Source organism: Lethenteron reissneri, chromosome 8 (genome assembly GCF_015708825.2).
Source record: "Lethenteron reissneri isolate LAM-NWPU_2019-01 chromosome 8, ASM1570882v1, whole genome shotgun sequence".
NCBI classification, from domain to species: domain Eukaryota; kingdom Metazoa; phylum Chordata; class Hyperoartia; order Petromyzontiformes; family Petromyzontidae; genus Lethenteron; species Lethenteron reissneri.
Window position 1 is genome coordinate 13,290,189 of NC_083786.1, and position 27,989 is coordinate 13,318,177.

Here is a 27,989-nt window from a genome sequence, read left to right on the forward strand (position 1 = left end):
GTGGGAGAGAGGCGGGGAGATAAGTGGGTGGAGTGGGAGCGAGAGAGGGAGGGAGAGAGGTGGGGAGATAAATGGATGGGGAGGGGTGGGAGAGGTGGGTGGGGAGGGGGTGGGAGAGGTGGGGAGATAAGTGGATGAAGCGGGGAGATAAGTGGGTGGGGAGGGAGAGAAAGAGGTGGGGAGATAAGTGGATGGAAAGGGAGAGAGAGTAGAGGTGGGGAGGGGGTGTAGGGAGAGATAAAGGCAGGCGGGCGTGGGTGGAGGTCGGGAGAGATGGGGAGGAGGGCAGGAGAAGAAAAATACGGAGGAGGGAAGAGATACAGAGACAGAGAGATGCTGGGAGACATCTCGGGAGGGGAATGGCAGCAGGAGGAGGGGGAGGAGAGATGCACGCGGGGAGGGAACCCGACAGAAAACGTCAACAGTCCGGCGGGGAGGGATGGCGAGAGTGAGAGAAAAGCTACTTGGGGAGTAGCAATAATCCCGCGGTGCCATCTTTAAGCCACATCAATTGTGACCGGGCGGCCGTGGGTGGGTGGGTGGCGTCGTTCTTCCCGACACGAGCAGGACGCGGTGCCTGGCCCACACACGGACATAGACAGTCCCATAGACAACGCGTGAACGACACGGACAAGACAGCCCTATAGACAACGCGTGAACGACACAGACAAGACAGACCTATAGACAACGCGTGAACGACACAGACAAGACAGGCCCATAGACAACGCGTGAACGACACAGACAAGACAGTCCCATAGACAACGCGTGAACGATACAGACAAGACAGCCCCATAGACAACGTGTGAACGACACAGACAAGACAGCCCCATAGACCACGCGTGAACGACACGGACAAGATAGCCCCATAGACAACGCGTGAACGACACGGACAAGACAGCCCCATAGACAACGCGTGAACGACACAGACAAGGATGTTCACTCTCTCACTCGGACACCGAACTCCCAAGGATGTGGGGCTGTTACCACCTTCTCAGAATTAATTCGCAATTATTCCTTGGTGGCTTGAATTCGGTGGGAGGGCAGGGGGGGGGAAAGAGTGAGATTTTTGCGGTTAGAGGAGCATTTGTTACATTGGGATACAATTCAAGCGAGATCATGAGGTTTATATGTTGAAAGCTTCTTAAAAATATCCAAAGATCCCCCATATAGGCTTAAGAGAGCGTTGAGGGCAAGCGGCGTTAGCGAGCCCCAATGCGGACCAGCACGGCACACGAGGTGATGGGTAAGACAGCACCACGCTCGGCCGCCTTTGTCTCCCCAGTGGCGATGTTTACACATCTCACTAGGTACTCGTTTGAGGCCGAGTCGACCTAAAGCCACGCACGCAAACGCGTGCCCCCCATAAAAAGTGCTCAATCCCGAAATTCGGATAACGCGAACAACATTTCACATCTTTTCACTTATAATAATGTAAATGTTTTAAACGTCCTTAAACAATTGGCGGAAATAGTTTGACACCAACCAAGGAAAGAAATGAGAAAGACGTTTTAAAAATAAGAGAGAAAGCCATTTTAAAGACACGTTTTTAGTCGAGATTTGAAGATTTGTAAAGTGTTCATTTGAAGCTTTCGTGACTGCAGGAATCCATACTCGTCGGTTCTTTCGGTAAAGTCACGTAGGTAGAAAATTAATAGATCACGACGTTTCGATCGCAACACAAGCAATCGTCATCAGGTGGGACAACCACAGCAAGAAACAAACTGCTGAAGCAGGCGAAAGAGCTGCTGTGGCACGAGGTTATATAGTGTAAGTCTCAGCAGTAGGGGGGGGGGAGAGAAGGGTGTGTAGTGTATAGTGTAGTGTATAGTTGTTTAGTGTATAGTAGTGTATAGTGTAGTGTATAGTTGTGTAATGTATAGTAGTGTAGTGTATAGTAGTGTAGTGTATAGGCGTATAGTGTAGTGTATAGTTGTGTAGTGTATAGGTGTGTAGTGTATAGTGTAGTGTATAGTAGTGTAGTGTATAGTAGTGTAGTGTATAGTAGTATAGTGTAGTGTATAGTGTTGAAGTAGGCGAGAGAGCTGCTGTGGCACGAGGTTATAGAAGCCTCGGTGGTTAGGGGGACAGAGAAGGGGGGGGGGAGAGGGCAGAAAGTGGGACCCTGCAGGAGCACTTGAGTCACTGGGGGAGAGATCCGAGAGGCACGGAGAGAGTTGGAGAGAGACACACAAGGAATTGGAAATAACAGCTGACATAGGCAGGTAGGATGGAAACATCACAGTCGGTTAAGACTTTACTTGGTTAATAACGTCCTTCCATTTCGATTTAAAGCTTTCGTGACTGCAGGGATTCATCTTCTTGGTTCTTTCGGTAAAGTCACGTGGAAGGAAAGTAATAAAATAAATAAAATTAAAACATAAAACAATTCTCACGACGTTTCGGCCACAACGCAAGCAGCCATCCTCAGGTGAAAACCAGGTCTGTCTGCCAGACGCTGTCGCCTCGACAGACCTGGTTTTCACCGGACGGCTGCTTGCGTTGTGGCCGAAACGTCGTGAGAATTGTTTTATCATGCTTAATTTTTATTATTTTATTATTTCCCTTCCACGTGACTTTACCGAAAGAACCAAGATGAACGTCCTTCCAATTTGTACCCATTTTCTCGGTTGAAGTTGTGTCTGTGTTTATATATCTGGATGGCTTCATGAACAAATCTCCGATAATAGCCGGTGGGTTTGCAGAGTACCTCCGTCTTGGAAAAGTCAATTTCGTGTGAGCCCACTGCGTTAAAACAATGATCAGCAACGGCAGAGGTATTGGTTCTACCGTGTTTCAGATCTGCCTTGTGTTCGCGAACTCAGTTTGTAGACACCCGGGTATTGCACATCCGGAATCACATCCTTTACAGATGGGACCAAATCACGGATTTTGTGTACTGTCGAATCGAACCTGAATCGTGTTTGTTTAAGATTTTGGAAATCTTTTTGGTAACCCCTGTTATGTATGGCTTCACGTGTGACTAAACTAGAGATGTCAGCTAGCAGTCATCTTTACATGGGATACAAACTAAGCAATAAACTCTTTTTTATTTTACCAGCGATGAAGCTCTTTTAGGCAGCTCGCTACCTGGCTATTGCAAATGATAGTTCAATGAAGTGGCTTGTCACGTGGAAATTTACAGCAGCCCAAATACTCCAATCAACTGATGAGGCTGGTTGTAATTACCGTCACTCAAATTGTAAAGGTTGTGGGTTTACTCTCCAACACACAAACGGTGTGCTGAACTAGTAACGAATTGGCACGCGTTGTTTACGTGACAAACCTTACTAACAGGCTGTGTCGGGTGTTGGCAGGTTTAAAGACACATTTTTATTTACGCTATCTAACCGCATAATGTTGGTCGCGAAAGCCTACGTGTTAAACCAAAGTTAACATTGTTAGTCATCCAATCTTTCTATTTTCCACTGAGGAATGCCAAATAGCCTAAACGACACTCGTTTGTTAAACAGTAAAAGATAATTCATTTTATTTGTGCTCGTACACCACTCCCAATATGCTCATTTCATTTATATATTTTTATTAGAATTACAAACAAGTTAAATATCGACACAGCATAATTGTAGTTTAATTCATATTCAGTGGTGGTCAATTTCCCAATGGCATGCTTCAAAGTGGCACAGAATTCATGACAACAATTTTAAATCCTCGCTCATTTATGCCTTTGCCAAACACACAATTAAATTATGATAACGCATTCACAGAGCAAGCTGCTGAAATACAACCAAGTGCACGCACACCCGTAACGAGCCATCAGTGCAGGGCCTGCAAATTATTACGTAAAACTTTACATCTGCGGATAAATATATAGAGGCATTCATCTTCGAGTGTGCCCTCTGTCACCCATGATCACCATCGACCATACACTTCGGCAAGAAATCCGTGCACTCTCACGCGACAGCGTTTGCAGACGCGAACGCCGCTCGGGTGAGCGGAACAAAGCTCTCCACTCGTGCAAATGATCTCCTCGGTCCAATGGACGTTTGAACTGCGCTTGCGGGCATCACAACGACTCAGCTGGCATGAGATGGCAAACTAGCAGAGCCGAGATGGGGCATGCTGATGGAACGGTCAAATCTAGGGTTGTTCAACGGTGACCGCTAAGTTTAACACGTAGGAATTCCACGACCAATATTGCCCATAACAAAGGTTGTTTTGGGTTAGATCGCGAAGATATGAATGCGTCGTTAAACCCACCACCACCCGACAGTCAATACGCAAGGTTTGTAAATGTTGCGGGTTTACTCTCCAACACACCGGTGTGCTGAACTGGTAACCGATTGGCAGGTTCTGTTTACGTGACAACCCTTACTAGTTGGCCGTGTCGGGTGGTGGTGGGTTTACCAACACATTTCTTTTTCCGCGATCCAACCCAAAAATAACCTATGTTATGTTTAACCGCGAAACGTTTTCAGCATCCACCGCCGGTTTTTGACTTCGACTGCTGTTAAAAGGTAAAGGTGTAGTCCTGCAATTTGCTTGCTCAAAGCCACTGCTGGCTGAAGGGGCATATCTCCCACGCTGGTCACTACATCCTGGAAGTGGTGGGAATACCCACGCTTAACCCCACCACGTGCGGCGACCTGCCGATCAACTAACCGGGGTTGTGCCCATTTATACTGCTGGGTACGCGGAGGCGGTCAATGGGGGGAGTGGGGGGAGGAGGGGGTATTTCAGTCAAAAGCCGCAGATGAAATCGAACCAGCGACCTCTGGATTGCAGTCCAGTGTGCTGACCGTTACTCCGCCGTGGCAGCTTCTTTGGTTTCTTATTAAAGCAAAAAAAAAACACTTTACTGGCTCAAACATTTAAACGTGGAAATCCGGTAACCATTTGATTTTCTTTCACCAGTCTTTGTCACGCGGTTAATGGTAACGCAAACACGTGACTTTTTCGACAACCCCAAGTCCAAAGGCGTGTACGCACTCAGCACTCGCCTCCATTCCTGCATTCGGGCAAGCGATTATTTCCACTTTTCTTTACGTTTCAGTGTGAGAATGGCTTGCCGAAAACGAGCCGCCACTGTGGATTCTACGAAGCATGTAAACAATTAATCATTTGAAACAGATTCCTGCACTCACACACTACAAGCGCTGAATCACGCGAGTAGCAAAATCGGCCAGGAGATCAAATGTGATTAAATCCTCCATCCTGAATTGTAACACATTCTTCAATCGTGAACGAACAGACACACAAAAAAAGTGCAACCCTGATTCACGATAACTTTTTTGGAATCGTTGAGGAGTAAAATAACATGTCAAATGGTGATCCCATAGCACAATTTTATCATCACGGAGGAGCCAAATAAATACGTACATTTGTGAACCAGAATCATGACAATTGTTTTAAGAGGGCAAAACAAATCTAATCACAGCCCCCCGAAATCATTTTTTGGCATCATGCAGGGCCAAAATATAAAAATTGGCAATCCCAAACAAGAATCACAGTGTACCTGTAAAAAAAATATATAAATCCACAATCATTACAATTTTTGGGATTTACGTAGGGTCAGAAAATAAATCTATTGGTGATCCCAAATTATAATCCTTTTCAGAATCACGGAGGGAAAATTATAAATTCGCTGCTTGTGATCGTAAAAATTGGCAGAGGGATAAGAATAAATACATTTGGGACTGTCATGAAAACTTTAGTAATTACGTGGGAGAAGGAACGACATATAAATTAGCACCAGATCCACCATAAACGGAAACATAAACTTTTTATTTTACCAGGTAAGGGCCCACTGAAGCTATGTAGCTCTTTTTTAGAAACGACCTGGCCACAAATGATAGCTCAACGAAGTGGCTGATCATGCTGACATTTACAGCAGCCAAATACTCTAAACGCGTGACGTTGATTCGAAATGTGGAGGGAAAAAACCAGAGGACCCGGAGAAAAATCCACGCGACCAAATATACAGGTGTCAGGATAGGGGATCAAACCCACGACCTCCTGCATACCAGGCGAGGTAGTTAACATCTAACCACCATGGTGCTGATGTAGTGTCATTGATGATGTCACTATAGTATAGCGACAGTACCGAGTGAGTGGTCCTGTATGTGCGGAGCCTCTCCCTGGTGCCTGATGGGCATACCAGGGGAGAGACTGAGTAAACACGAGAGGGCACGTGACCGGATGAGGTGGTAATCAGGGTGAGAGGAACACGTGATGTGGGTCCTGAACCCTCACGAAGGATCTGGGAAATGGGCGTGGCCAAGGGGAGGGTCTGGCCTCGCCGCAGGTATACAAGTCGAGCCGCTTGGGAGGCCAGGGTTGGTGCTGGCTGGGAAGAAATCTTCGTGGTCGTGCTCTTCGGTCTCCGGGCATCGCGCACGGGGACCAGGCAGCGTGTTGGCTGTCCTGGTCCGATTTAGTAGTTGTCCCATCCAGAGTGTAAATAGCCATCGCCCCAAGTGTATATAGTTAAGTATAGGAACGGTGGGTTACCACCCTATGTCGTTATCCCGTTAGTGTTAAGAGTTAATGTGATGTTAGGTAATAAAACGTGTTGCCACCAAGTTCTAGTGTGCGCCTCGATTGAACCCATTACACCAGCATTACACCCATTACACTAGCATTGCACACATTACACTAGCATTACACCCATTACACCAGCATTACACCCACCTCCACCTCCTCCTCCTATCCACCCACCCCGGCTCCCTCTTGCTGGGTGAACGGCCCCCAGTGAGACACGGCAGCCGGCCTAACGGGACACGGCCCTCGATTCGGCCTGCTCCATCCTCGCTGTGACGTGAGCCTCCAGGAGCTCTCTGAAATCGTGCAGGAAGTTGTACTGCTGCAGCGGAGAAAGCGGGTGACACGGCAGGGGTGGTGGGAGGGGGAGAGGGGGGGGGAGAGGGGGGGGAGAGGGGGGGGGGGAGAGGTGACCAAGTAAAGCCTTCACGGTGAGGCTGTGTGTTGAGTATAGATTATTATCGTGTTTTTTTAATTTTGGCGGCCCGCTGAGGGCAACTTACCTGCAAGGTCTGTATGGCCGCCCTCCCGCGCAACTCACGCAGCGCCGCTATCGCGTCCTCGGGGCTGAGTGACTCGGAGATGCGCAGCAGGAAGCAGGCAGCCACTGCGCACACGCACGCAGGCAGATACACGGACCGACAGCTGGGCTGACGGACAGATGATACGACGCAGTACGATTGGGATTCATGTATTACGTTCTCGAAAGACATCCTCCGCGGACACGGAGGGATGAAATTATTTACTGGGCGGAAGCCCGGTGGATTGTTAGGTCGCAGGACCGAGTGAGATGACAACGGCTTGGGGAGGACTTCATCTGACAGTGGATTGATTTTGACTGGACGATGACGATAACAGTGAATGGTTAACCCCCCCCCCAAGGGTTAAGATATTGGATGGAATGACCGTCATGCAACGGACATTGCTCTCGTGGCAGGACGGATGGAAAAAGTGCTGCCCCCCCCCCCCCCCTACCGTGTGTGGATCAGAAGCGATATCAGAGGTAGCTATGTGATATCAACTTCCACGGGCCGTTCTCTAACGCGGTGGTTTGTACTGCTCTGCGAAAGATACAAGTAGATTGTTTTTACCACACGACCCCAAGTGCGCCAGTGGGGTAAACGTAAAATAAAGGAAGATGGAAATGATCGTGAATATAATTACGATGTGCAATGTGCACAGGACTCACATAGGCAGGAGCGACCCAGGCCCCCGTAGCAACTGCAAGAGGCAAAACAATAAACATCACACGGTGTGCATTGCATATTCTTTGTTAAACTGTGGCCCTCACCAATGCTCAAGATAATCCAGTTCTATCTCATATCTGAGAGGAGTAGTAATTTTAGCAAATTATTTCAGATGTGACGTCACCGCTCACTTGCCGTTAAATATATTACATCCATTATTGCGCCCCCCCCCCCCCCCCCCCAAAATACAAAAGTAAATTTGTATACTTTTTTGCATTGTGTACAGTCTGGAAGCTACCCACGTGCCAAATTTCAAGTTTGTTGCATATTGGGAAGTATGCTAAACATTTCGAACAGACACACATATTCACAAATTTCCCTTTTATATATAGATAGATTAGCCTTGTGAGTCACCCAACCACCCAGGGCAAACATTACATAGAAAGGTCAGACTGTCCCTGGCTAAAGGCCAAGATAACGCCGAGGGAAAAATTAGGGCAATGATTGCCAACAATCGTCACCGGCAGCAATTGTTGCACCGTTTCCCATTCGATGGTTCGACTTTGTCAAAAATTTTACTTTTGAATCTACGACCGTTTAACTGAGCTCTCGATCGCTAGGACGAGGGAGGAGGCGGCTGTCACTTTGTGGACGCGCAAAAAACTCCGGCGGAAAATTGTGCTAACTTCAGTTGGCGTGCGACGTTCGAAGTGTGGAGCGCGACCCTTAAACGACTAGCGCCGCCCTCCCCATGGTCGCCTTCCTCCACCAGCCGCTGCGATCCGTGGATCAAACAAATCACTCGAGACGCCGGTAATGGATGGCAGCAAGAGCAGTTCATGCGAACGCTGCCACGAGTGGTCGCACATTTGGCGCAACGGTCCTTTGCCGACTTTGCGTGACGAATGATTAAATTCACGATTGCAACAGAATCACGATTTGCCCAGATCCTGGACAAATCCAACCGCCGCTCCCCCGAGTGGGCAGTTGGTACGGCAACGCCCAATCAGAATTGCAGATTGCGGGTCACATTACGACCGTGTTAAAGCTTAACCGTTACAACTTTCATAGTGCCGCTTGTTGCTGGCCGCATAACACGTTGGAATTATTGGGCTCTGTGCTCAGCAACTGTGTTATAAAAAAAATCATCAATCAAGAATCTGGTACTTTGTAGCCATTTAAGGGAATGTAGAATATCTGGTGACTGCAGAGAATTGCAAACATTTGATTCTGAAACACGTGATATTCACATGTAAATAGTTATATAGGAATTGGCCAAACATCACGGTTCTAGGCTCTCTGTGTTAAAATAGTCATAAGACTCAATGAGGCTTTCACAGATAAGTAAATGACTATTCAGCAGGCCTGTTAAGTGAATCGCCCAGCTATTTTAAGAGTTGTTGGACAAGAAAAATCATGCATATGCACGGTTCTTCTATTACACTTTCAAACGTGCGTTTAACACGTAGGCTTTTGCAACTAATATTTAAAACGTGTCTTTGTCCTCGGATGTATTTCGTTGTCAACAATGACTTTACGTTTCACGTCACAGGGCAACACAGATGCTGCACGTAATAATGAAGTAACAATGACGCCGTATTGGAGGGGAGAAGTGTTCACTCTTGCCGCCAGAACGCAGATGCCAGAAATATAATTTTGCCAGTTTTTTCTTTTTGGTCTCCCAAGTGTTCAGCATCCCTTTGATAAATTTGGCCAATTTGCACAAGGGTAAGTTCGAAGGACCCTTGGTCCGTCTCAATCGGGATAAAACTGTGCCAAATGAAAACAGCAACCAAATGTAGAATTTAGTGATAGGTTTTTACCCTTTCAACTGGTACAAAACTGACACCTTTATACAAGGCATCATGTTTGCAATAGCCGCAACACAAGTAGTCAAAATGCAAACAAAAGAAACAACTCTGATGATGATAATGATATGCACTGTCCTTGAAGTTGATTGGTCCACACCCGAGACAGCTACCAGTTGAAAGGGTAAAAACCTATCACTATATTTTGCCACTGGTAAAGGAGATGTCTCATAGAATAAATGTAGAATTGTTCTCCTGATTATTGTCGTTTGTATAATAATTGATCTTTAACTCACCGGTGAGCCGAAACAATAACAATTGGCGCTTTAAACGCTTGTACGGTTGACAATTAATTTGTGTCGGGCGGTGGTCTGAAAAGCAGATATGTCCAGACCATTACACGGCCTAACCCAAATCCAAGGACTAAAACTAACCTATTTTTATTTTACCAGGTGAGGCCCACTGAGCTATATAGCTCTTCTGCAAAAGCGACCTGGCCAAAAAGTGATAGTTCAACGAAGTGGCTTATCATGTGGAAATGTATAGCAGCCAAATACTCTAAATGCGTGTTTCCAAACGTCGAGGGAAAAACCGGAGGACCCGGAGGAAAATCCATGCGACCACAGGGAGGAGAGGCACGCAAACGCCAAATATACAACAGGCGTCAACGTTGGGATCGAATCCACGACCTCCTCACACCAGGCGAGGTAGTTCACACCTCGCCACCGTGGCGCCCTCTTACAAAATCATAACATTGGCTGCGAAGTTACCTACGCATCATCGAGTACGCGAGACGTACTGGACGAGCACTCGCCTGCCGGCGCCCAGGGACCCGTGCATCGTGTCCAGGAGGGCGCAGCACTGCGCCACGTCGGGAACCGCGCCGTCGAGCACCGGCTCGTGATGCACGCGCAGGCCGCGGCGGGCGTAGGCCTCCAGCAGGTCGGGCACGCGGCAGTGGACCAGCTCGCCGGGCGTGCACAGCACCAGCACGTCCTGCACGCCCTGCGACTGCACCTCGTCTGACCGCACGACCGCGACGGCGGAAGGTGGGGGCAAAGGAGGATGCGAAAACAGAGTGCCTGGTTCCAATGGTGTAAATGCTTACCCCGAGCTCTCATACTCTGATGGTGCATTGTCTTCGAGTTGTGCGCCTTTTGGCGTCATCTGGTCCAACCCATGTGAGACTAGGCTCTGAGGAAAACTGTCTAGGGTGTGGACCAATCAACTTCAAGGACAGTGCACATTATCAGAGTTATGTTTTTTGTTTGCATTTTGACTGCAGGTATTGTGGTCTATGTAAACATGACTCCTTGTAAAAAAGGTGTCAGTTTTGTTGCCAGATAGAAGGGTAAAAAAACAATTATCAGGGTGCCCACACATAAACCAGCGTTCTTCACATCCTTCACTCCTCCATCATCATCACCCCAAGAGCTATCCCTCTCTCCATCAATCCCTCGCTCCCAGGCTCCGGTTGTTCCTTAAAACATTCTGAGAATGTATAGGGTGACGGTGCCCGAAAAAGAAAAGACAGGGAAATGCCCAATGTTGCTCAATAGATATCATAATTGTTTTTTTACCCTTTTATCTGGCAACAAAACTGACACCTTTTTTACAAGGAGTCATGTTTGCATAGACCACAATACCTGCAGTCATAATGCAAACAAAAAACGTAACTCTGATAATGTATGCACTGTCCTTGAAGTTGATTGGTCCACACCTGAGACAGCTTTCCTTAGAGCCTAGTCTCACATGGTGTTGGACCATATGACGCCAATAGATATCGTCATATGGTCTGACCGCTGCACCACCCAAACTGAGAAATGTCCTTTCGAAAGAAAAAAAGCGACCTCACCAAGATCCTTGTCCAAGTTTCTCCATGTCTCCTTGAATTTGCAACCTGTACAGAAAAAGGATCTCCTCGAAAAACGTACAGACGGCCAGCACATCATCTGCTAGTTTACACAAAGCAATCTGGATTTCATGAACGCTAATTGCGTCTCAAGGTGCACAACAATGACACGGCGCATAACAAGTGTCTGGCGAGCCGTGTGAACATGAACGTAAATATTGTACGCGCGTTCCAAAATGCCCACGTAATGAGTTGCATCACACATAGCGCAGAAAGACACTAAAGATCCATTATTCAAATTTCAAGCGGTTGATTGTGACACTATAAATGGATAAGTTTAAAATAGCTCAATGATTTATAATCAACGTTTTTGGGTTTAGATCACGTTATTTATAAATTTGTGGTAACCCTCCACCACCCGACACGACCAATCAGTAAAAAAAAGTGTCACGTTGACAAAAGACAAATAGTTCACTGCTTTAGCCCACCGGTGTGTTGAAGCGTGAAACCACACCATTTACAATTTTTGAGTACGACGTTTCGCTGGTAATTGCATCCAGCATCATCGGGCAATTGCCGGTGGGCTAAAGCAGTGAACTATTTGTCTTTTGTCAACGTGACACTTTTTTACTGATTGGCCGTGTCGGGTGGTGGAGGGTTACGACACATTTATAAATAACGCGATCTAAACCCAAAAACGTTGATTATGAATAATATTGGTCGCGAAAGCCTACGTGTTAACCTGATAGCTCAATGAGTTAGCTCCTCACACCGTTTAGCTCCTGCGCTCTGGGCTGACAGGGTGTTCAACAGAAAAGTGCTCTGGAGCACTCTGCCCATTGAACCCACTCAAGGGATCAGTCTAACCTCCAGCCCATGGGTCGGATACAGCCCGCTGCTTAATGTCATATGGCCTGCGGTCGTACGACGCCTACCACTTCTAAGCAAGCATTTTAGCCACACTAACTGGGTACTGAAGGGGAATGTTTATGACCTGGAAACCAAGTTTCTTATTTTAGTAAGCTCAGCGTCAATGTCAGCGCCTACTGGAGTCACCAAAGTAACTGCGATGTGTGTGTCAGAGTTTATGTGTAGATCGCTGATGTCTGAAATTTATAATTCATCCTCATTATTACGTTTATGCCTCCTCATGTACCATTGACTCGATTATCCGGGGCAATGGGGTGGATAGGTGGATACCAAAAAATTATCATATGTCATCCTAATTATAATGTTTATGCCTCCTCATGTACAACTGACTCGATTATCTGCCAACGTGTTTGTGGTCACATGGGCACTCAGCCACTGGACCCGACAGCTGTGAAGTCAGCTCACCTGGCAGGCTGCTGATCCCCAAGCTCAGCGTGGGATAGCCCACTATGGAGAGGTCAAGCCTGGGGTGGCAATCACAAAAAACACGACCGCGCAAACACACACACACGGGTGCGGGTTAGCCAGATGACTCACAGGGTTAAGAGCATCAGCACAACGTAGTTATATACAGGGACTCCTCCACTTAGGAACGAATTAGGTTCCAAGTCTGTTCATAAGTCGATTTGTCCGTAAGTCCAACTTTACTCCTACCGATTCCAAACACGTTGTACGGCATGTACACTAAACACAGGGAATGGCTTTAAAAGTTGTATAATTCCCTTTACATGTGTAGTGTCTTCAAAAATTACTCACACCAACAAGTGGTAACAAGTCACCTGCTTACACTTTATTACTCCTGTTCACGCGCCAGTTGTAGGCACTCCTATATCTATCTTTACTGTCACATACACTTCACTTATCTTCGCTCTCACCTATTCTGCACCTGACCATCCTGCACTCAGCGACTCTGCACACAGCAACTCACTCGGCGACTTTGCACACAACAACTTTGCACTCCGCGACCTTGCACACAGCAACTCTGCACACAGCGACTTTGCACTCAGCCACTCTGCACACAGCAGCTTTTAGAACTCTGCATCTCCACAGCTGCCCTCACCTACGTTGCTTCATACCCGCTCACCCGTCTGTCACGGGCGGGGGTTCAGCCAACACCTGCCCAGCGACGGCATGAGGGTCGAGGCTTCGTTGATGGCTTGAGCCGCGAGATGTCTTCACTCTTGGTTCCCGGGCCACTCAACTCCGCTCACGCACACTCCCGCTTACATCCCCCTGCTCATTCCGAGTCCTCACGTGCTTCCCCTTAAGCCGCCTGCCCGGCGCCTGGTGTCCTCATTAATCCCTTATCATCACCCCGACACCAACCTCCGGCCTCAACGTTCCCACCTGTTCGACCATTTGCACCCGCTTCTCCCCTTAATTACTGTCGGTTTGTCGATGCAAAGCTCATTGTGCAACGCGCACACCTGTTTGTCCTCAGTTGCACCCGCTTAACTGCGTGCACCGCGTATATCTCTCCTCTACACATGTAGATGCTGCTGGTTCTTCACGTCGATGCCACCAGCACTATCTATTGCTCGGTGGTTGAACTTACGACTCTCGGTCCTAACAGGCAACTGGACATATGGACAGGTTTGTTTGTGTGTCTCAAAGTTATTAAGTCAAATGTTCGTAAGTAGAGGAGTCGTTGTATAATATCTTATCTTTCTATGAATTTACATCTTATCTTTATTTTATCTTTTGTGGAGCACCTTAACTCAAGGAGCTTTACATAGGTTAAAAGCGGGGCAGAAATATAGTGATTTAGATGGCCAATGGGCCGAGGAAATGGGTGACTGTAACTAGAGGGCAAGATGGAGGTCACGAAATGACAGGGGGGGGGGATGAACCCAAGTGGAGGGGTGAGGAGAGGGATGAGGAAGGAAACTGGTGATAGAGAAGAGGTGCGGCTTTAAGAGAGGAACAGAAGGAGGTGGAGGGGGACTGCTTAAGTACATTGTATTTAAGTATATTTGTAGGATTTCGCAACCATTATCATCCATAATACAGGTGTTTGGATTAAATCGCGTAAATATATAAATGTCATCACATCTATCCCTCTATTTAAAGAACAAAACGGGAGGATTTCTCTGGCTGTCGCCTGATGAAGCTAGTTGTAATTACTAGCAAAACGTCGTACTCAGATTGTAAATGTTGTGGCTTTGCTCTCCAACACACCGGTGTGCTGTAATAGTAACGAATTGGCAAGTTATGTTTAGGGGACAAACTTTACTAATTGGCTGCGTCGGGTGGTGGTGGGTTTAACGACACGTTTATATCTTTACGCGATCTAACCCAAAAAAATGCCTGGTAAGTATAATACTGTCATTTCATTGCTCACAGTTGTAAGGCAGCGTTAGAACAATCATCGTGCTCAATAAGTTTGGCCCAGAAACGGCAAGTTATCGACAATGTGTCACAAAAACCGGGGGAGAATCGATTATTTTGTTCGTCTCCTTTCGTGGATGAATGAATTCTGAATATGGAAAACGCGCACCAGTCAATGCGGAAAGGCGGCTGCTCGCTCTGTGCAGGGTCCACCTCTTCGTCCGACGAGTTGAACTCGCTCATGCCGTGAGCTGCTGTGTCCCTGCAGACCAATCACACACACCACGGTGCTGAGGAGGATAAACGGGGCTTCCAAGTTTTGCTTTTGCGCATGTGACTTATTTTCAGTGATGTATGTTGAACTTCTTTCGCACCATACGTAGCCAACCGTGCTAATCGGCATTCACGCATCTTTACAATCCTTTAAGAGACGCCGCGAGACGCACAACTTTTTGAGTGTATCAAAGTATGAAAAAATAAGAATAGGTGTTTACCCTATCTGGTAATAAAACAGGAGATGTTCAGATGCTCAAACACCAAATAGAAACCTTTTGCAAGGAAACAAGTCTGCATAAACCCCAAGGTACTTGTGGTGAACATGCAAACAAACATGCTCTGATAATATTTGTCATCGTCTTTGAAACTGATTGGTCTACACCAGAGACAGTAGCCTTGTTTAGTCTCACCAGTCTCAGACCAGAGAACGCCAAAAGGCAAACATGTGGAGGGGTTGGGAATTTAAAAAACATGATTCTAGATTTTAAATTTTCGTGACTGCAAGGATTCATACTCTTAGGTATTTTCGGTAAAGTCACGTAGGTAAAAAACCGTCACAGCTAAATTTTGCTGTGACGGTTCCACCTGAAGACGGAAGCTTGTGTTGCCTCCGAAACGTCGTGATTTAATTTAAGAAACATGCCCTGTTGCTTTAACTTCGCGCCAATAGATTTAACTGGTGAACCCTGGATGTGCTAACCATTACACCACGGCAGCAATCACACATTCACTCTACAAAGTGTACGGATTTTCCCCGTAGTATTCTCCAGAAAAGGCAAAAAAAGCAGCCGTTTCAGAATATCTGGTTCCAAATCCTCGTTAATGTTTACTGACCCTTGACCACTTTTTAAAGCCCTTGCATTGCTTCAGGGCCTAGTCTTGCTAGTCTTGCTGTTAAATAAGTAATATTTTAAAAATATTTTTTTAAACACGCTTTTATTAAATGTACTATTAATGGCAGAACTCCACGACTCCAGGAAGTGGCCCCTAAGCTTGCCACAACGTAAGCGACCGTGGCCAATTACAGCCAACGTCAGTTGACCGTGGAGAATTAGACCCAAGCCGAAACATAACATATAAAAAATAATGTTTAAAAATATATCCTTAAATTTTTATGATAGAATATAGTATTGTCATTAGTAAGACATAAGTATACCAAGTTTGCAGTCGATACCACGTTGGGAAGTGGGTTAAAATTGAGTTACAAGATTTGAGGATACGACAACAACAGAGTTAATAAAAAGCGTGTAAAAAGATTGTTTAAAAATATATTTTTTAATGATAGAATATAATATTGTCATCAGTATGCCATAAGTATACCAAGTTTGCAGTCGATACCACATTGGGAAGTGGGTAAAAATTGAGTTACAAGATTTGAGGATACAACAGACAGAGTTAATAAAAAGCGTGTAAAAAGATTGTTTAAAAATATATTTTTATGATAGAATATAGTATTGTCATCAGTATGACATAAGTATACCAAGTTTGCAGTCGATACCATATTCGGAAGTGGGTTAAAATTGAGTTACAAGATTTGAGGATACAACAACGACAACAGACAGAATGACTTAATAATAAGCGTGCAAAAAAAGGTTTCGATGGTGTTTGAACGTCTTAACACCTCCTGTTTTGATAATTGTTTTTTTACCCTTTTATCTGGTAACAAAACCGACACATTTTTTTACGAGTCATATTTGCATAGACCACAATACCTGCAGTCATAATGCAAACAAAAAAGGTGTCAGTTTTGTTGCCAGATAAGAGGGTTAAAAACCAATTATATTTTTTTACTGGCAAATAAGGTTCCAATGGTGTAAATACCTCCTGTTTTATTCACCAGAACGGGTAAAACTTATTCAGATTTTTATTTTCACTTACAAAACACATCACTGTTCGTGCCTTCATTTGCGTCTTCACGTAAATACACCATCACCAACCATGATCGATCCACTACTCGACGCAAGCCTCACTCAACCACCACCGCCCCTTGCACACGAACCGATTAACCCCCGTTCATCGCTGCCGATTGATCTGCCTCCTTATTTGTTTTATTAAACCGAAGGTTCGATAAAGGCGACTAACATTAGAGATGACCGATTTGAACAAGGCCTCAAAAACACACGCGCGGTCAGCCGACACACCGAAATCACGTTCCCTGTCGCGTGTCAACACGAAACACAAAGTTGAGACTAAACAGGACTGTTGAGACTGAACACCCAAAAGCACGCACCTTTTCGTTGTTGACGGGAAACGTTGCTGAGAAGTTTAAATCTTTAAGCCGCTTTTGACGCGCTAAGATTGTGCTATCCACGGCAACCGCGCGTTTTGATTTCAAAAATAGTCACGTGGTGCGCAAATGCCGCCTCCCGATTGGGCGTCAACGCCCCGCCCCCAACCCTAGAGGCGCATCGTGATTGGTGGAGGTCGAGAAAGGGGGCGTCACCTGGAAGATGTCTTCTGGATGTGGAAGTGATCTTCTGAAACTCGAAGTTGTCTTCTCGTTCTGGATGAGATTCTTCCGAATCTTGAAGATTTTATTTCTGATTCTAGATTTGGAGTTTTCGTGACTGCAAGGATTCATACTCTTAGGTTTTTTCGGTGAAGTCACGTAGGTAAAAATAAGTAATACAATAATATATTATACTGATTTACTATTTTATTAATATTAATGATGGTTTATTTTTTTAAATGTCTTTATTATTTTATTATTTATTTTTACCTACGTAACTTTACCGAAAAAACCTAAGAGTATCTTATTTCTGACTCTGAAAGGTGACTTCTGAATCTGGAAGTTATCTTTTAAAACTGAAAGATATGTTCTGAAAAATCGATGGGTCTTCTGAATGTCGAAGAACACCTCTTCTAATTCTGGAAGAGATTATTTCGAATTCTTGTAGAGGTTTCAGTTTCATTAATTAGGTACAGTATAAGCCCTGTGAGCCATGCAACCGCAACACACATAAACATCTTAAAGTGATTTCACGCAACAGAAAATTTCAGGAAAAAACAGCAAAGTCTTCCAAAAAAAGCAAAAATCCCAGTGGGATGCAAGTCAAACAATAACAACCATAAGACAATTAGAGTCTTCTGGAAGACGAGAAAATAGTTTATCCCACCCCGCACAATCTCCCGTCCTTTAACAAGAATTAACCTCGCTAAAAATAATCTCACCCGAGCTGACTTAGGTTAGAGCCAAGTTATTAGTCAACATTGTTTTACGTCTCTTGCAATACTTTCCATTTCTCATGCGACACAGTTGCATACATGTCAACCCCTTATCAGTGCCCGACCTTATTACAGATCATTTCAGACCTTTTTGGTCACCCCGTGTCCTTTATAAATCTCAACGTTCATCCCACAAAGTCCCATCACAAGGGAGAAACACAAACAAATAAACGATTATTTTTGGCCCGTCTTGAAACGGCTGTAGGCCATATGGACCTGAAAACTCAATTTATCTGTACGGGGTAAGCAGTATGGTCTGGTAGGTATGCAGTTGTTTTTGCTCCGATTAATGTTTGCTTGATTGCTCTACAGGGTGGACCAGATCTGTCTTGCGACCCCCAATTAATTGAACCCTAAACATGTTATTTTTTTCCGTTTTAAATAAACTTCACCTTCAAAAGATGACGTTTTGGGGAATGAAATAGGGGTCACAAGACATCTGGACCACCCTGTACTTTGATCCTGATTGTGAATCTTTAATCTCTGAGTTTCGCCTTTCCCACTGATGACCCAGGTAACCGTTGCAAATGACTCATCGTGGCCTCTCGCGTGCTCACCCTGCATTGGATTGACAGAGGGCTATAAAGAATGATCTCACGTCTTTTTTTACAGCAATAATCTAATAGCTGCCGAATGATAAAAACGCATTCGCTTAATAATGCGTAATGAAACCACACTTGCTCATCACCATATACGTTTCTCTCTTAATTGACAATTAAAGGTGACGCACGCGTCGATTGGTTACTCGCGTGAAACGTGTGAACCGTGCAGTTATAATCTAATGTCGCAGTTATAATCTAATGTCGCAGTTATAATCTAATGTCGCCGAAATCAAGACCCGTGCGTGACTTCGAGGGAAAGCGGCGACGTGGCGAGGCCTTTCATCCAGCAGTGGATTGCTCATGGCTGTTGACGATGACGATGCATGTCCCTAATGATCTGATGTTGATCACTGGTTTGTAATGCCGCGTTGGCAGTGGTAATAACACGAACCTTCGTCAATAACACTGCCCCCCCCCCCCCAAAATGGAAATATATATGACGTTTCGGTTAAGGAACCTGATTCATAGCACATCATATTGATGCATGTTAACTTAATCAGTTGTTAGCCGTGGTCGGGAATCGAACTCAGGTCGTCAGGTTTATTGCGCGATGCGCTAACCCCTGCGCCACCGCTCCACCCACAAAGCAGGCAAATTACACCGATGTAACAAATTATTTCTAATGTGTATGTTGCATTCTATTACGTATGAATAACTTTATCAATGTGTAAGATTATACAACGTGCGTTCGATAATACATTGCACTTCAGATAATCAATTGCACTTCAGATAACAATTTTACTTTAGGTAATATATTGTACTAAATTTTGATTTAAAGCTTTCGTGACTGCAGGGATTCATATTCTTGGTTCTTTCTACGTGACTTTACCGAAAGAACCAATAATATATTGTACGCTAAATAATTGTACTTTCTGTAAGATAAAGCACGTTAGATAATGCATCGCACGTCAGAAAATACATTGTCCGTTAGAGCTCCGTGTTTGTTAATCTCAGCATCTGCCCCTTGATTAGTTTCAGGGATTGCAGGAATGCTAATCAGCCAGCGGGGCGACTTGGGGTAGATGGCTTCCTACTGTGAAGAGGGGTGGGGGGTTGATTGAGGGAGGATGAGGTGGTGGGATATGTACATAGTGCGGGGGAGGAGAAGGTGATTGAGATTTCAAAACACACATTCGCCTCTGCTCGCTGGGTTTTTTTGCGTGACCATTAAACACAAGAGCAGAGGGTTTTTAAAAAAAGTTCTACAACCTCCAGGACGTCGAGAACGTATCCAGTTCAGTTGCTTAAAGAAACTTGGAATAGCAGCAGCGTCATCATCATCATCGCCAGCAGCAAGAATCACAACAATGGGGACCCACGTGCTCATCTTGCTGCTGCTATCGTTGCTGTTCAACTACGCTCATCTGCTGACGGCTGGCACTTTGGGCCACGAGACCGCAGATAAAGCTGCGCCCGTTCAACCAGGGGTTGAGGATGACCTCGAAGATGATTTCAAGAAGCAAGAGATGCACTTTCTTCGGGCCCTGGGTCTCACTGAGCGGCCCAAACCCTCGGCTGCTCGCCGCGCCATCCCGGCTTTTATGTGGAAGCTTTACCGCGGAGGTGATGATGGCGGTGCTGCTGGTGGCGGTGCTGATGATGGTGGCGGTGGTGCTGGTGGCGGTGCTGATGATGGTGGTGGTGCCGATGGCGGTGCTGATGATGGTGGTGGTGCCGATGGCGGTGCTGATGGAGGGGATCGAGAGCGGCCGTGTCGCCTACCCCGATACGGAGTGACCGGCAACATCATTCGACATATTCCAGACCAAGGTGAGCCCTTGCTGGTCAGGTGGGGTCAACTCTGATGCTGTGACCTCCTGGCTCGTGGACCGAAATTTTGCACTCCTATTGTGTTTTGTATCGTTTGTTGCGACGTTCTGACATGCTCTTACTGGAGATGTGTGAAAGGGAGCTTTATAGCTCATCGGATTACTCCGGTATAAATACATATTGTCATCCTGATTATTAACACATTGGATGTTTTTTTTAACCGTTGCTCAGCACATGGCTCCAAAGGCTCCAAAACGTCAAGCGGCCACCAAAAAAACCGTACTATGAAAAGTTATACGAGTAGATGAGTCAATAAATTTCGAGAATTGAGCAAGGTTATTATTGAGACCTGGAGAGAGAGAGAGGAGGGGGGGGGGGAAAGGACAATGGGAGGGAGTGCGGGAGAACGAGCGAAAGAGTCGTCGTGACCCGCAGGATATATATGTCATTGCAAAGCATCCTCGCCAATCGGATAGAACTATCCTTACTAATCGAGTTCGAGAGGAGGGGGGTGGGCATCATTTATTCCCGGTAACGACGCTGAGTTTCGAATGCCAGCTCGCGCGGTGATGTTGAGCCCTAATTACCTTTTTGTAACGCATTACTATTGAGAGAGTTTTTGATGTGTTGACCGCCAAACTTACAAGTAATTTGAAAGTTATTTGAGTAAAAAAAAGTGTTCCCCTAACCCTTGGTCCCAAATGTGACTCTTCATCTCGCCGTGTCCGTTTGATCTGTCTTTAAATGTCCACGTGGTGAGCCACTTTGTTGAGCCATCATTTGTGGTCGAGTCTCTTCATAAAAAAAGAGGTAATACCCAGAGGTGGGACAAAGTCATTGTTATGCAAGTCCAAGTCGAGTCTGAAGTCATCAAATTCATGACTCGAGTCTGAATCGGGTCCAAGTCACATGACTCGAGTCCACACCTCAGAGGTGGGACAAAGTCATTGTTATGCAAGTCCAAGTCGAGTCTGAAGTCATCAAATTCATGACTCGAGTCTGACTCGAGTCCAAGTCACATGACTCGAGTCCACACCTCTGGTAATACCTCCGTGGGCTATACCTGGTGAGATAAACAAAAAATTGAAGTTTTAGTTGTCAGTGATTTGTTTACCTTTGCACTCCTATCGATTTTTTTGTATTGTTTGTGGTAACGTTCTTACCCCGTGCCCCTACTGAAACATCTGGTGGGGGGGAAAAAAGAGCTTTATAGCCGATTTTAATTCAAATTCTCCATCCATCCACCCTTGTGCACAGGCAGCCACGTGGACCTTCCACGGATCTCCACGACGCGTTCGCTCTGCGCGTCCCGACGGCTCCTCTTCAACCTGACGGTGGCGCAGAAGGCCGGCGAGAAGGTCGGGATGGCTCGGCTGCAGCTGGTCCTGCCGCCAGCGTCCTACGGCCCCAAAAGCGGGGAAGTGCCCGTGTCCCTCCGGATCTCGGCGATACACGGAGCAGGAGGGACGGAGCAGCAGCTGAGATCCATTGTGTCGAGTTCCGTGAGGCTCTCTCGCTCGGCTTGGACCTTCGACCTGACCGAGGAGGCGCGGAAAGCCATCGGCCAAGGACAGCTGAGCGTCTTCCTGGAAATTGAGGAGGAGGAAGAGGATGTGTTGCACACCGACGTGGAAGAGGTATCGTTGTCCTCTTCATCGAAGCTGTACGCAGCATTGGAAGGTGTATTGTCGTCATTGTCGTCGTCATCATCCACGGATCTGTCCACAGAATGGAATGAGGAGGGATCAATGCCCTTTTTGTCATCGTCCTCATCAGCAGCAGCAGCGTCGTCGTCATCGAAGCCGAACGCAGGAGTGAAGGAGACCCCGTGGGCAGCAACATCATCGGCCTCGAAGGAACCGAGCCTGTGCGAACGTGCCGAGCAGGAACTTCGCTCCTCGCTGCTCCTCATCTCCATGGATGGCTCTCGGTGCACGACGAGACGTGCCAAACGGAGCGCATCCCACCAAAGTAGTATGGGCGACAATCACCACGACCTCCACTCCCCATTCCCCACGTCACCCGGATCAGCATCAGCATCATCATCCTCAACATCAGCATCCTCATCCTCATCATCGTCGTCATCAGCATCTCCGGTCACTCCCAGCAACGTGTGCAAGCGCCGACGACTCTACGTCGACTTCCGAGACGTGGGCTGGCACGACTGGGTGATCGCTCCGCAGGGATACCTGGCCAATTACTGCGCGGGCGAGTGCCCCTACCCGCTCGGGGAGGCCCTCAACGGCACCAACCACGCCGTGCTGCAGACGCTGGTGCACGCGGTGGACCCGCGCGGGGTGCCACAGCCGTGCTGCGTGCCCGTGCACCTGTCGCCCATCTCCATGCTCTACTACGACAACAGCGACAACGTGGTGCTTCGTCACTACGACGGCATGGTGGTGGACGAGTGTGGCTGTCGGTAGTGTGTGTGTGGGTGGTTGTGGTGGGTGGTTGTGGTGGATGAGTGGCTGTTGGTAGTGAGTGTGGTTGTGGTGGGTGAGTGTGGCTGTTGGTAGTGCGTGTGGGTGGTTGTGGTGGTTGTGGTGGGTGAGTGTGGCTGTTGGTAGTGCGTGTGGGTGGTTGTGGTGGGTGAGTGTGGCTGTTGGTAGTGAGTGTGGGTGGTTTTGGTGGGTGAGTGTGACTGTTGGTAGTGCGTGTGGGTGGTTGTGGTGGGTGGTGGGTGAGTGTGGCTGTTGGTAGTGCGTGTGGGTGGTTGTGGTGGGTGAGTGTGGCTGTTGGTAGTGAGTGTGGGTGGTTTTGGTGGGTGAGTGTGGCTGTTGGTAGTGAGTGTGGGTGGTTTTGGTGGGTGAGTGTGACTGTTGGTAGTGCGTGTGGGTGGTTGTGGTGGGTGGTGGACGAGTGTGGCTGTTGGTAGTGTGTGTGGGTGGTTGTGATGGGTGAGTGTGGCTGTTGGTAGTGCGTGTGGGTGGTTGTGGTGGGTGAGTGTGGCTGTTGGTAGTGAGTGTGGGTGGTTTTGGTGGGTGAGTGTGACTGTTGGTAGTGCGTGTGGGTGGTTGTGGTGGGTGGTGGACGAGTGTGGCTGTTGGTAGTGTGTGTGGGTGGTTTTGGTGGGTGAGTGTGACTGTTGGTAGTGCGTGTGGGTGGTTGTGGTGGGTGGTGGACGAGTGTGGCTGTTGGTAGTGTGTGTGGGTGGTTGTGATGGGTGAGTGTGGCTGTTGGTAGTGCGTGTGGTTATGGTGGGTGGTGGGTGAGTGCGTCTGTCGGTAGTGTGTGTGGGTGGGAACGATTATTTGAACCCGTCCTGGGTATCCCCTAGCTCGACTCGGTCTCATGAGTGGCTGAAAGTGTGGTTAGTTAGTGTGGTGTGTTGTGGTGGTTAGTGCACACACAATTCAACGCAATTATGCTTTTAATTCCAGTGGCATCATTCGGCATTCATCTGGATTAATGGGTTATCTCAGCGGAGATTTGTATGAAGTTGTAATTATCAGTCAGATTTAATCACACATTTAATTTGATTGTGAAATTATAGTAACGTGTGCAATTAGCCTTTCAAATTTGTATTAATGCATTTACGAAGCGTTTTTTCTACTTGCATGCAATGCTACTGAACAATGCTAAGGTAACCTTTTATTGTGCAGATATACGTTAAATGCTCATGCTGATTTGTTGGTCTGATATCCTGAAACATAAGACATGTGTGTGTTTGCATCACAACCAACTTTTACAATATACTCTGTTCGAACAATTTATTTTAATAAAGACTTTGACAGTTTTCCTTACTTTTTCTGTACTGGTGAGATTTTCATATTCCCCCCCCCTCCACTCTTGAGGCATCGTCGTCGCCATAAGTTGAAGAATCCATTTGGAATCTTTCCATCGGTTTGCCCCATATGTCCAGAGAATGGCTGTTGAGATCTCGCACAGGGCTTCTCTATTAACCCTTAAAATATCTTTCAAGTGAAAATGTTTTTTTTTTTACACACGAGGAGGCATGTATGTATTTTGAACTTCTTTCGCACCGTACGTAGCCAACCGTGCTAATCGGAGGTTCGGCATACTTTCCCACACTGCTACGGAATTGTCACGTGACCGATGAGCTGATATGTTTCATTCTCAAGAGCTAGAATTTGGTACAATTCAGTGTGAAAACAATTTTGCGTGAAAGTCAGTTGTGACTAGGATAATGGAACCATCTCCCTCCAGCTACAAGAGAAATCGGCTCGTGGTCAGTTGTCGGGATGGAGCTGTTGCAAGGCTTGTGGAGAGCCTTCATCCAGCAGTGGATAGAGGAGATAATATCTGCTGATAATAATGCTGCTTCTTCATTCGTGTCGCTGATGTAGACGCATAGCAACAACAACAATTTCACATTCAGGTGGTAAAGCCAAGATAACCGATGTGATTTCTCATTCGCATTTGTGGATCGGGCATTGATTGCGACTTTACACGTTGCATGGACTTGTTCTGGATATCAGAATATCTGTTTAAAACTGGAGAAATCCGATGTGATGCTGATAACTGGAATCGATAATTGATGGATGTCTGCTGCTGCTGCTGATAATGCTGATTATGACGGTGGTGGTGGTAATGACAACAACCTGTGTAATAACGGGACTAATTTACAGCCTCTGTTAATCCACTGCTGGATGAAGGCCTCTCCACGACGTGATTTGACCATGGTACTTCAACAACGCTGGCCGCTGGAAATAATCATAATACATTTATGATCCCAAATATACGGGTTTTTTTGGGGTTAGATCGCGTAAATATATAAATGTGTCTGTCATTAAACCAGCCACCACCGACACCGTTAATTTAGTAAAGGTTTGTCACGTAAACCGAACGTGCCAATTCGTTAGCAGTACAGCACTAACCACCGGTGTGACGGAGAGAAAATCCACAACAATTACAATCTGAGTACGACGTTTCGCCAATAGGCGAAGGCAGATTTACACAATTTGGTGAGTGACAACACTGGGACTCGCCACGCGGTGGCGCAAAGTGGCCCACACACGTGTGCAGTGTTACAGTGTTTAAATGTCTTCTTGGTTCTTTCGGTAAAGTCACGTAGAAGGGAAATAATAAAATAATAAAAATAAAACAATAAAATAATTCTCACGACGTTTCGGCCACAACGCAAGCAGCAGTCCTCATAGTGAAGAACAGGTCTGTCGGAAAGACGGCGTCATTCAGACAGCGTCATTACACAAATCGCACCAGGGTATACTTATTTGAGGCCGAGTCGACCTAGGGGAGTCCCAGCACCGGCTCGTGATAATCGTTGGTAATCGAACCCGGGTGGTAAAGCCGGGGGGGTGGGGCGGGGGGGCTGTAACGCGCTAACCGCTCCGCCACCGCTCCCCGGCACTGGCCACGTGGTGGCGCTAAGTGGCCACATGTGCGAGTGATACAGTGTTTAATATATTAATATATACAGTGTTTAATATATTAATATATAAAGACACAACACGCACACACCGACAGACACAGACGCTACAGTACACCCCGTGATGTTTAAAGACAGACGTAGTGTCTGTGTGTGTCTGTCACGCCGAGGAGGCGTCAGTAGCCGGCTGATGATCATCAGCAGCAGCAGCAACATCAGCAGCAGCATCATCATCAGCAGCAGCATCAACAGCTTCAGTAGTAGCGGCAGGAGCTTTCACGATCGCCGCTACAATCAGTAATAACAGCGGCGTTAAGAAAGAGCAGCAGTAGAAGCAAGATCATCATCAGCAGCAGCAGTGTCAGCAGCATCATCAGCTTCAAGCAGCAGCAAGATAAAAACACTACAATCAGCGGCATCGGTACTGTTTTTTTAAAGAAACGACAGCGGTGGAAGCAAGACCATCATCAGCAGCAGCAGCAGCAGTGTCCTGCAACAGCAGCATCATCAGCAGCAGCAAAAGCAGTGTCCATCAGCAGCAGCATCATCATCATCAGCAGTAGCAGCAGTGTCCTGCAACAGCAGCATCATCAGCAGCAGCAAAAGCAGTGTCCATCAGCAGCAGCATCATCATCATCAGCAGCAGCATCAGCAGCAGTGTCCATCATCAGCAGCATCATCATCAGCAGCAGCATCATCAACAAGCGCCGGCAGCAGTGTCATCAACATCATCGTAAACAGCAGCAGCATCATCAGCAGCATCATCATCAGCAACGCATCGTTGTTCACCTCTGGGTATGTGTGAGTGTGATGTGTGTGATGTGATGTGTGTGATGTGTGTACGTGTGTGTGATGTGTGTGTGTGATGTGTGTGTACGTGTGTGTGATGTGTGTGTGTATGTGTGTGTGTGATGTGTGTACGTGTGTGATGTGTGTGTGTGATGTGTGTACGTGTGTGTGATGTGTGTGTGTGATGTGTGTACGTGTGTGTGATGTGTGTGTACGTGTGTGTGATGTGTGTACGTGTGTGTACGTGTGTGTGTACGTGTGTGTACGTGTGTGTGATGTGTGTACGTGTGTGTACGTGTGTGTGTACGTGTGTGTACGTGTGTGTGATGTGTGTGTACGTGTGTGTGTGTACGTGTGTGTGATGTGTGTACGTGTGTGTGATGTGTGTGTGCGTGTGTACGTGTGTGTGATGTGTGTGTGTACGTGTGATGTGATATGTGTGTGTGTGGTGTGTGTGGACGTGTGTGTGTGATGTGATGTGTGTGCGCGTGGTTGTGTTCGAGTAATTTGTGCGTTGGGTAGAATTAGCATCGCTAATGACTACGGGAGTCATTACCTCGACGATGTTGACGATCGCTCGTCCGTGTGGGTCCGTGTGGGGTGAACGCGGCACACGCGGTCAGTCTACGCTCTTCCCTCGTTACATCCCGTATCCATTCACCTCATCACCTCCTCATCACTCAACCCCCTCACCCCCCCCTCCCCCCCCCTCACCCCTTCCTCATCACCCCCCCTCACCCCCCCTCACCCCCTCACCCCCCTTCTCACCCCCCCTCATCACCCCCCCCTCCTCACCCCCTCACCCCCCTCACCCCCCCCCTCATCACCCCCTCATCACCCCCCTCACCCCCTCACCCCCCTCACCCCCCCCTCATCACCCCCTCATCACCCCCCTCACCCCCCCTCCTCACCCCCCCCCCCTCATCACCCCCCTCACCCCCCCTCCTCACCCCCCCCCTCATCATCCCCCTCACCCCCCCTTCTCACCCCCCCTCCTCACCCCCCCCCTCATCATCCCCCTCACCCCCTCACCCCCCCTCCTCACCCCCCCCCCCTCATCACCCCCCTCACCCCCCCTTCTCACCCCCCCCTCCTCACCCCACTCCTCACCCCCCCCCCTCATCACCCCCTCCTCACCCCACTCCTCACCCCCCCCCTCATCACCCCCTCCTCACCCCACTCCTCACCCCCCCTCCTCACCCCCCCTCACCCCTTCCTCATCACCCCCCCTCACCCCCCCTCACCCCCCCCTCCTCACCCCCCCTCACCCCCCCCCCTCCTCACCCCCTCACCCCCCCTCCTCACCCCCTCACCCCCCCCTCCTCACCCCCTCACCCCCCCTCACCCTCATCTCACCCCCCCCCCTCCTCACCTCCC

At 47.4% G+C, this 27,989-nt stretch overlaps 3 protein-coding genes across 7 annotated transcripts in view; 2 read left to right on the forward strand and 1 right to left on the reverse strand.

Annotated features, from left to right (window-relative positions):
* Window positions 1-204: 204 nt before the first annotated feature.
* LOC133361621 (cyclin-dependent kinase inhibitor 3-like) lies at window positions 205-27,267 on the reverse strand. 5 transcript variants are annotated; one of them, XR_009757397.1, is made up of 9 exons: window positions 17,107-17,210; window positions 14,770-14,862; window positions 12,678-12,736; window positions 11,346-11,390; window positions 10,290-10,512; window positions 7,685-7,716; window positions 6,999-7,102; window positions 6,646-6,817; window positions 205-577 (listed from the first exon to the last, which is right to left on the reverse strand). XR_009757397.1 is itself a non-coding variant. In XM_061580606.1 (8 exons), exons 2-8 carry the CDS (start codon window positions 14,841-14,843, stop codon window positions 6,725-6,727), a joined length of 630 nt encoding a protein of 209 aa, XP_061436590.1. In that variant the 5' UTR covers window positions 14,844-14,862; window positions 27,169-27,267; the 3' UTR covers window positions 5,899-6,724. The 5 variants fall into 5 exon arrangements, 4 of the variants coding, with proteins under 4 accessions (XP_061436590.1, XP_061436601.1, XP_061436594.1 ...); XM_061580606.1 differs by lacking the exons at window positions 205-577; window positions 17,107-17,210 and adding an exon at window positions 27,169-27,267 and having other exon boundaries at window positions 5,899-6,817; XM_061580617.1 differs by lacking the exon at window positions 205-577 and having other exon boundaries at window positions 5,899-6,817; window positions 10,305-10,512.
* LOC133361854 (uncharacterized) lies at window positions 19,141-22,896 on the forward strand. The gene is made up of 2 exons (XM_061580849.1): window positions 19,141-20,473; window positions 21,731-22,896. Exons 1-2 carry the CDS (start codon window positions 20,011-20,013, stop codon window positions 22,894-22,896), a joined length of 1,629 nt encoding a protein of 542 aa, XP_061436833.1. The 5' UTR covers window positions 19,141-20,010.
* Window positions 25,892-27,989, forward strand: part of LOC133361864 (phospholipase DDHD1-like) — a 32,294-nt gene continuing 30,196 nt past the window's right edge. Inside the window, exon 1 of the mRNA XM_061580857.1 lies at window positions 25,892-26,618. The gene's annotated coding sequence lies outside the window, so the exon portion shown is untranslated. The remainder of the gene's footprint in view (window positions 26,619-27,989) is intronic.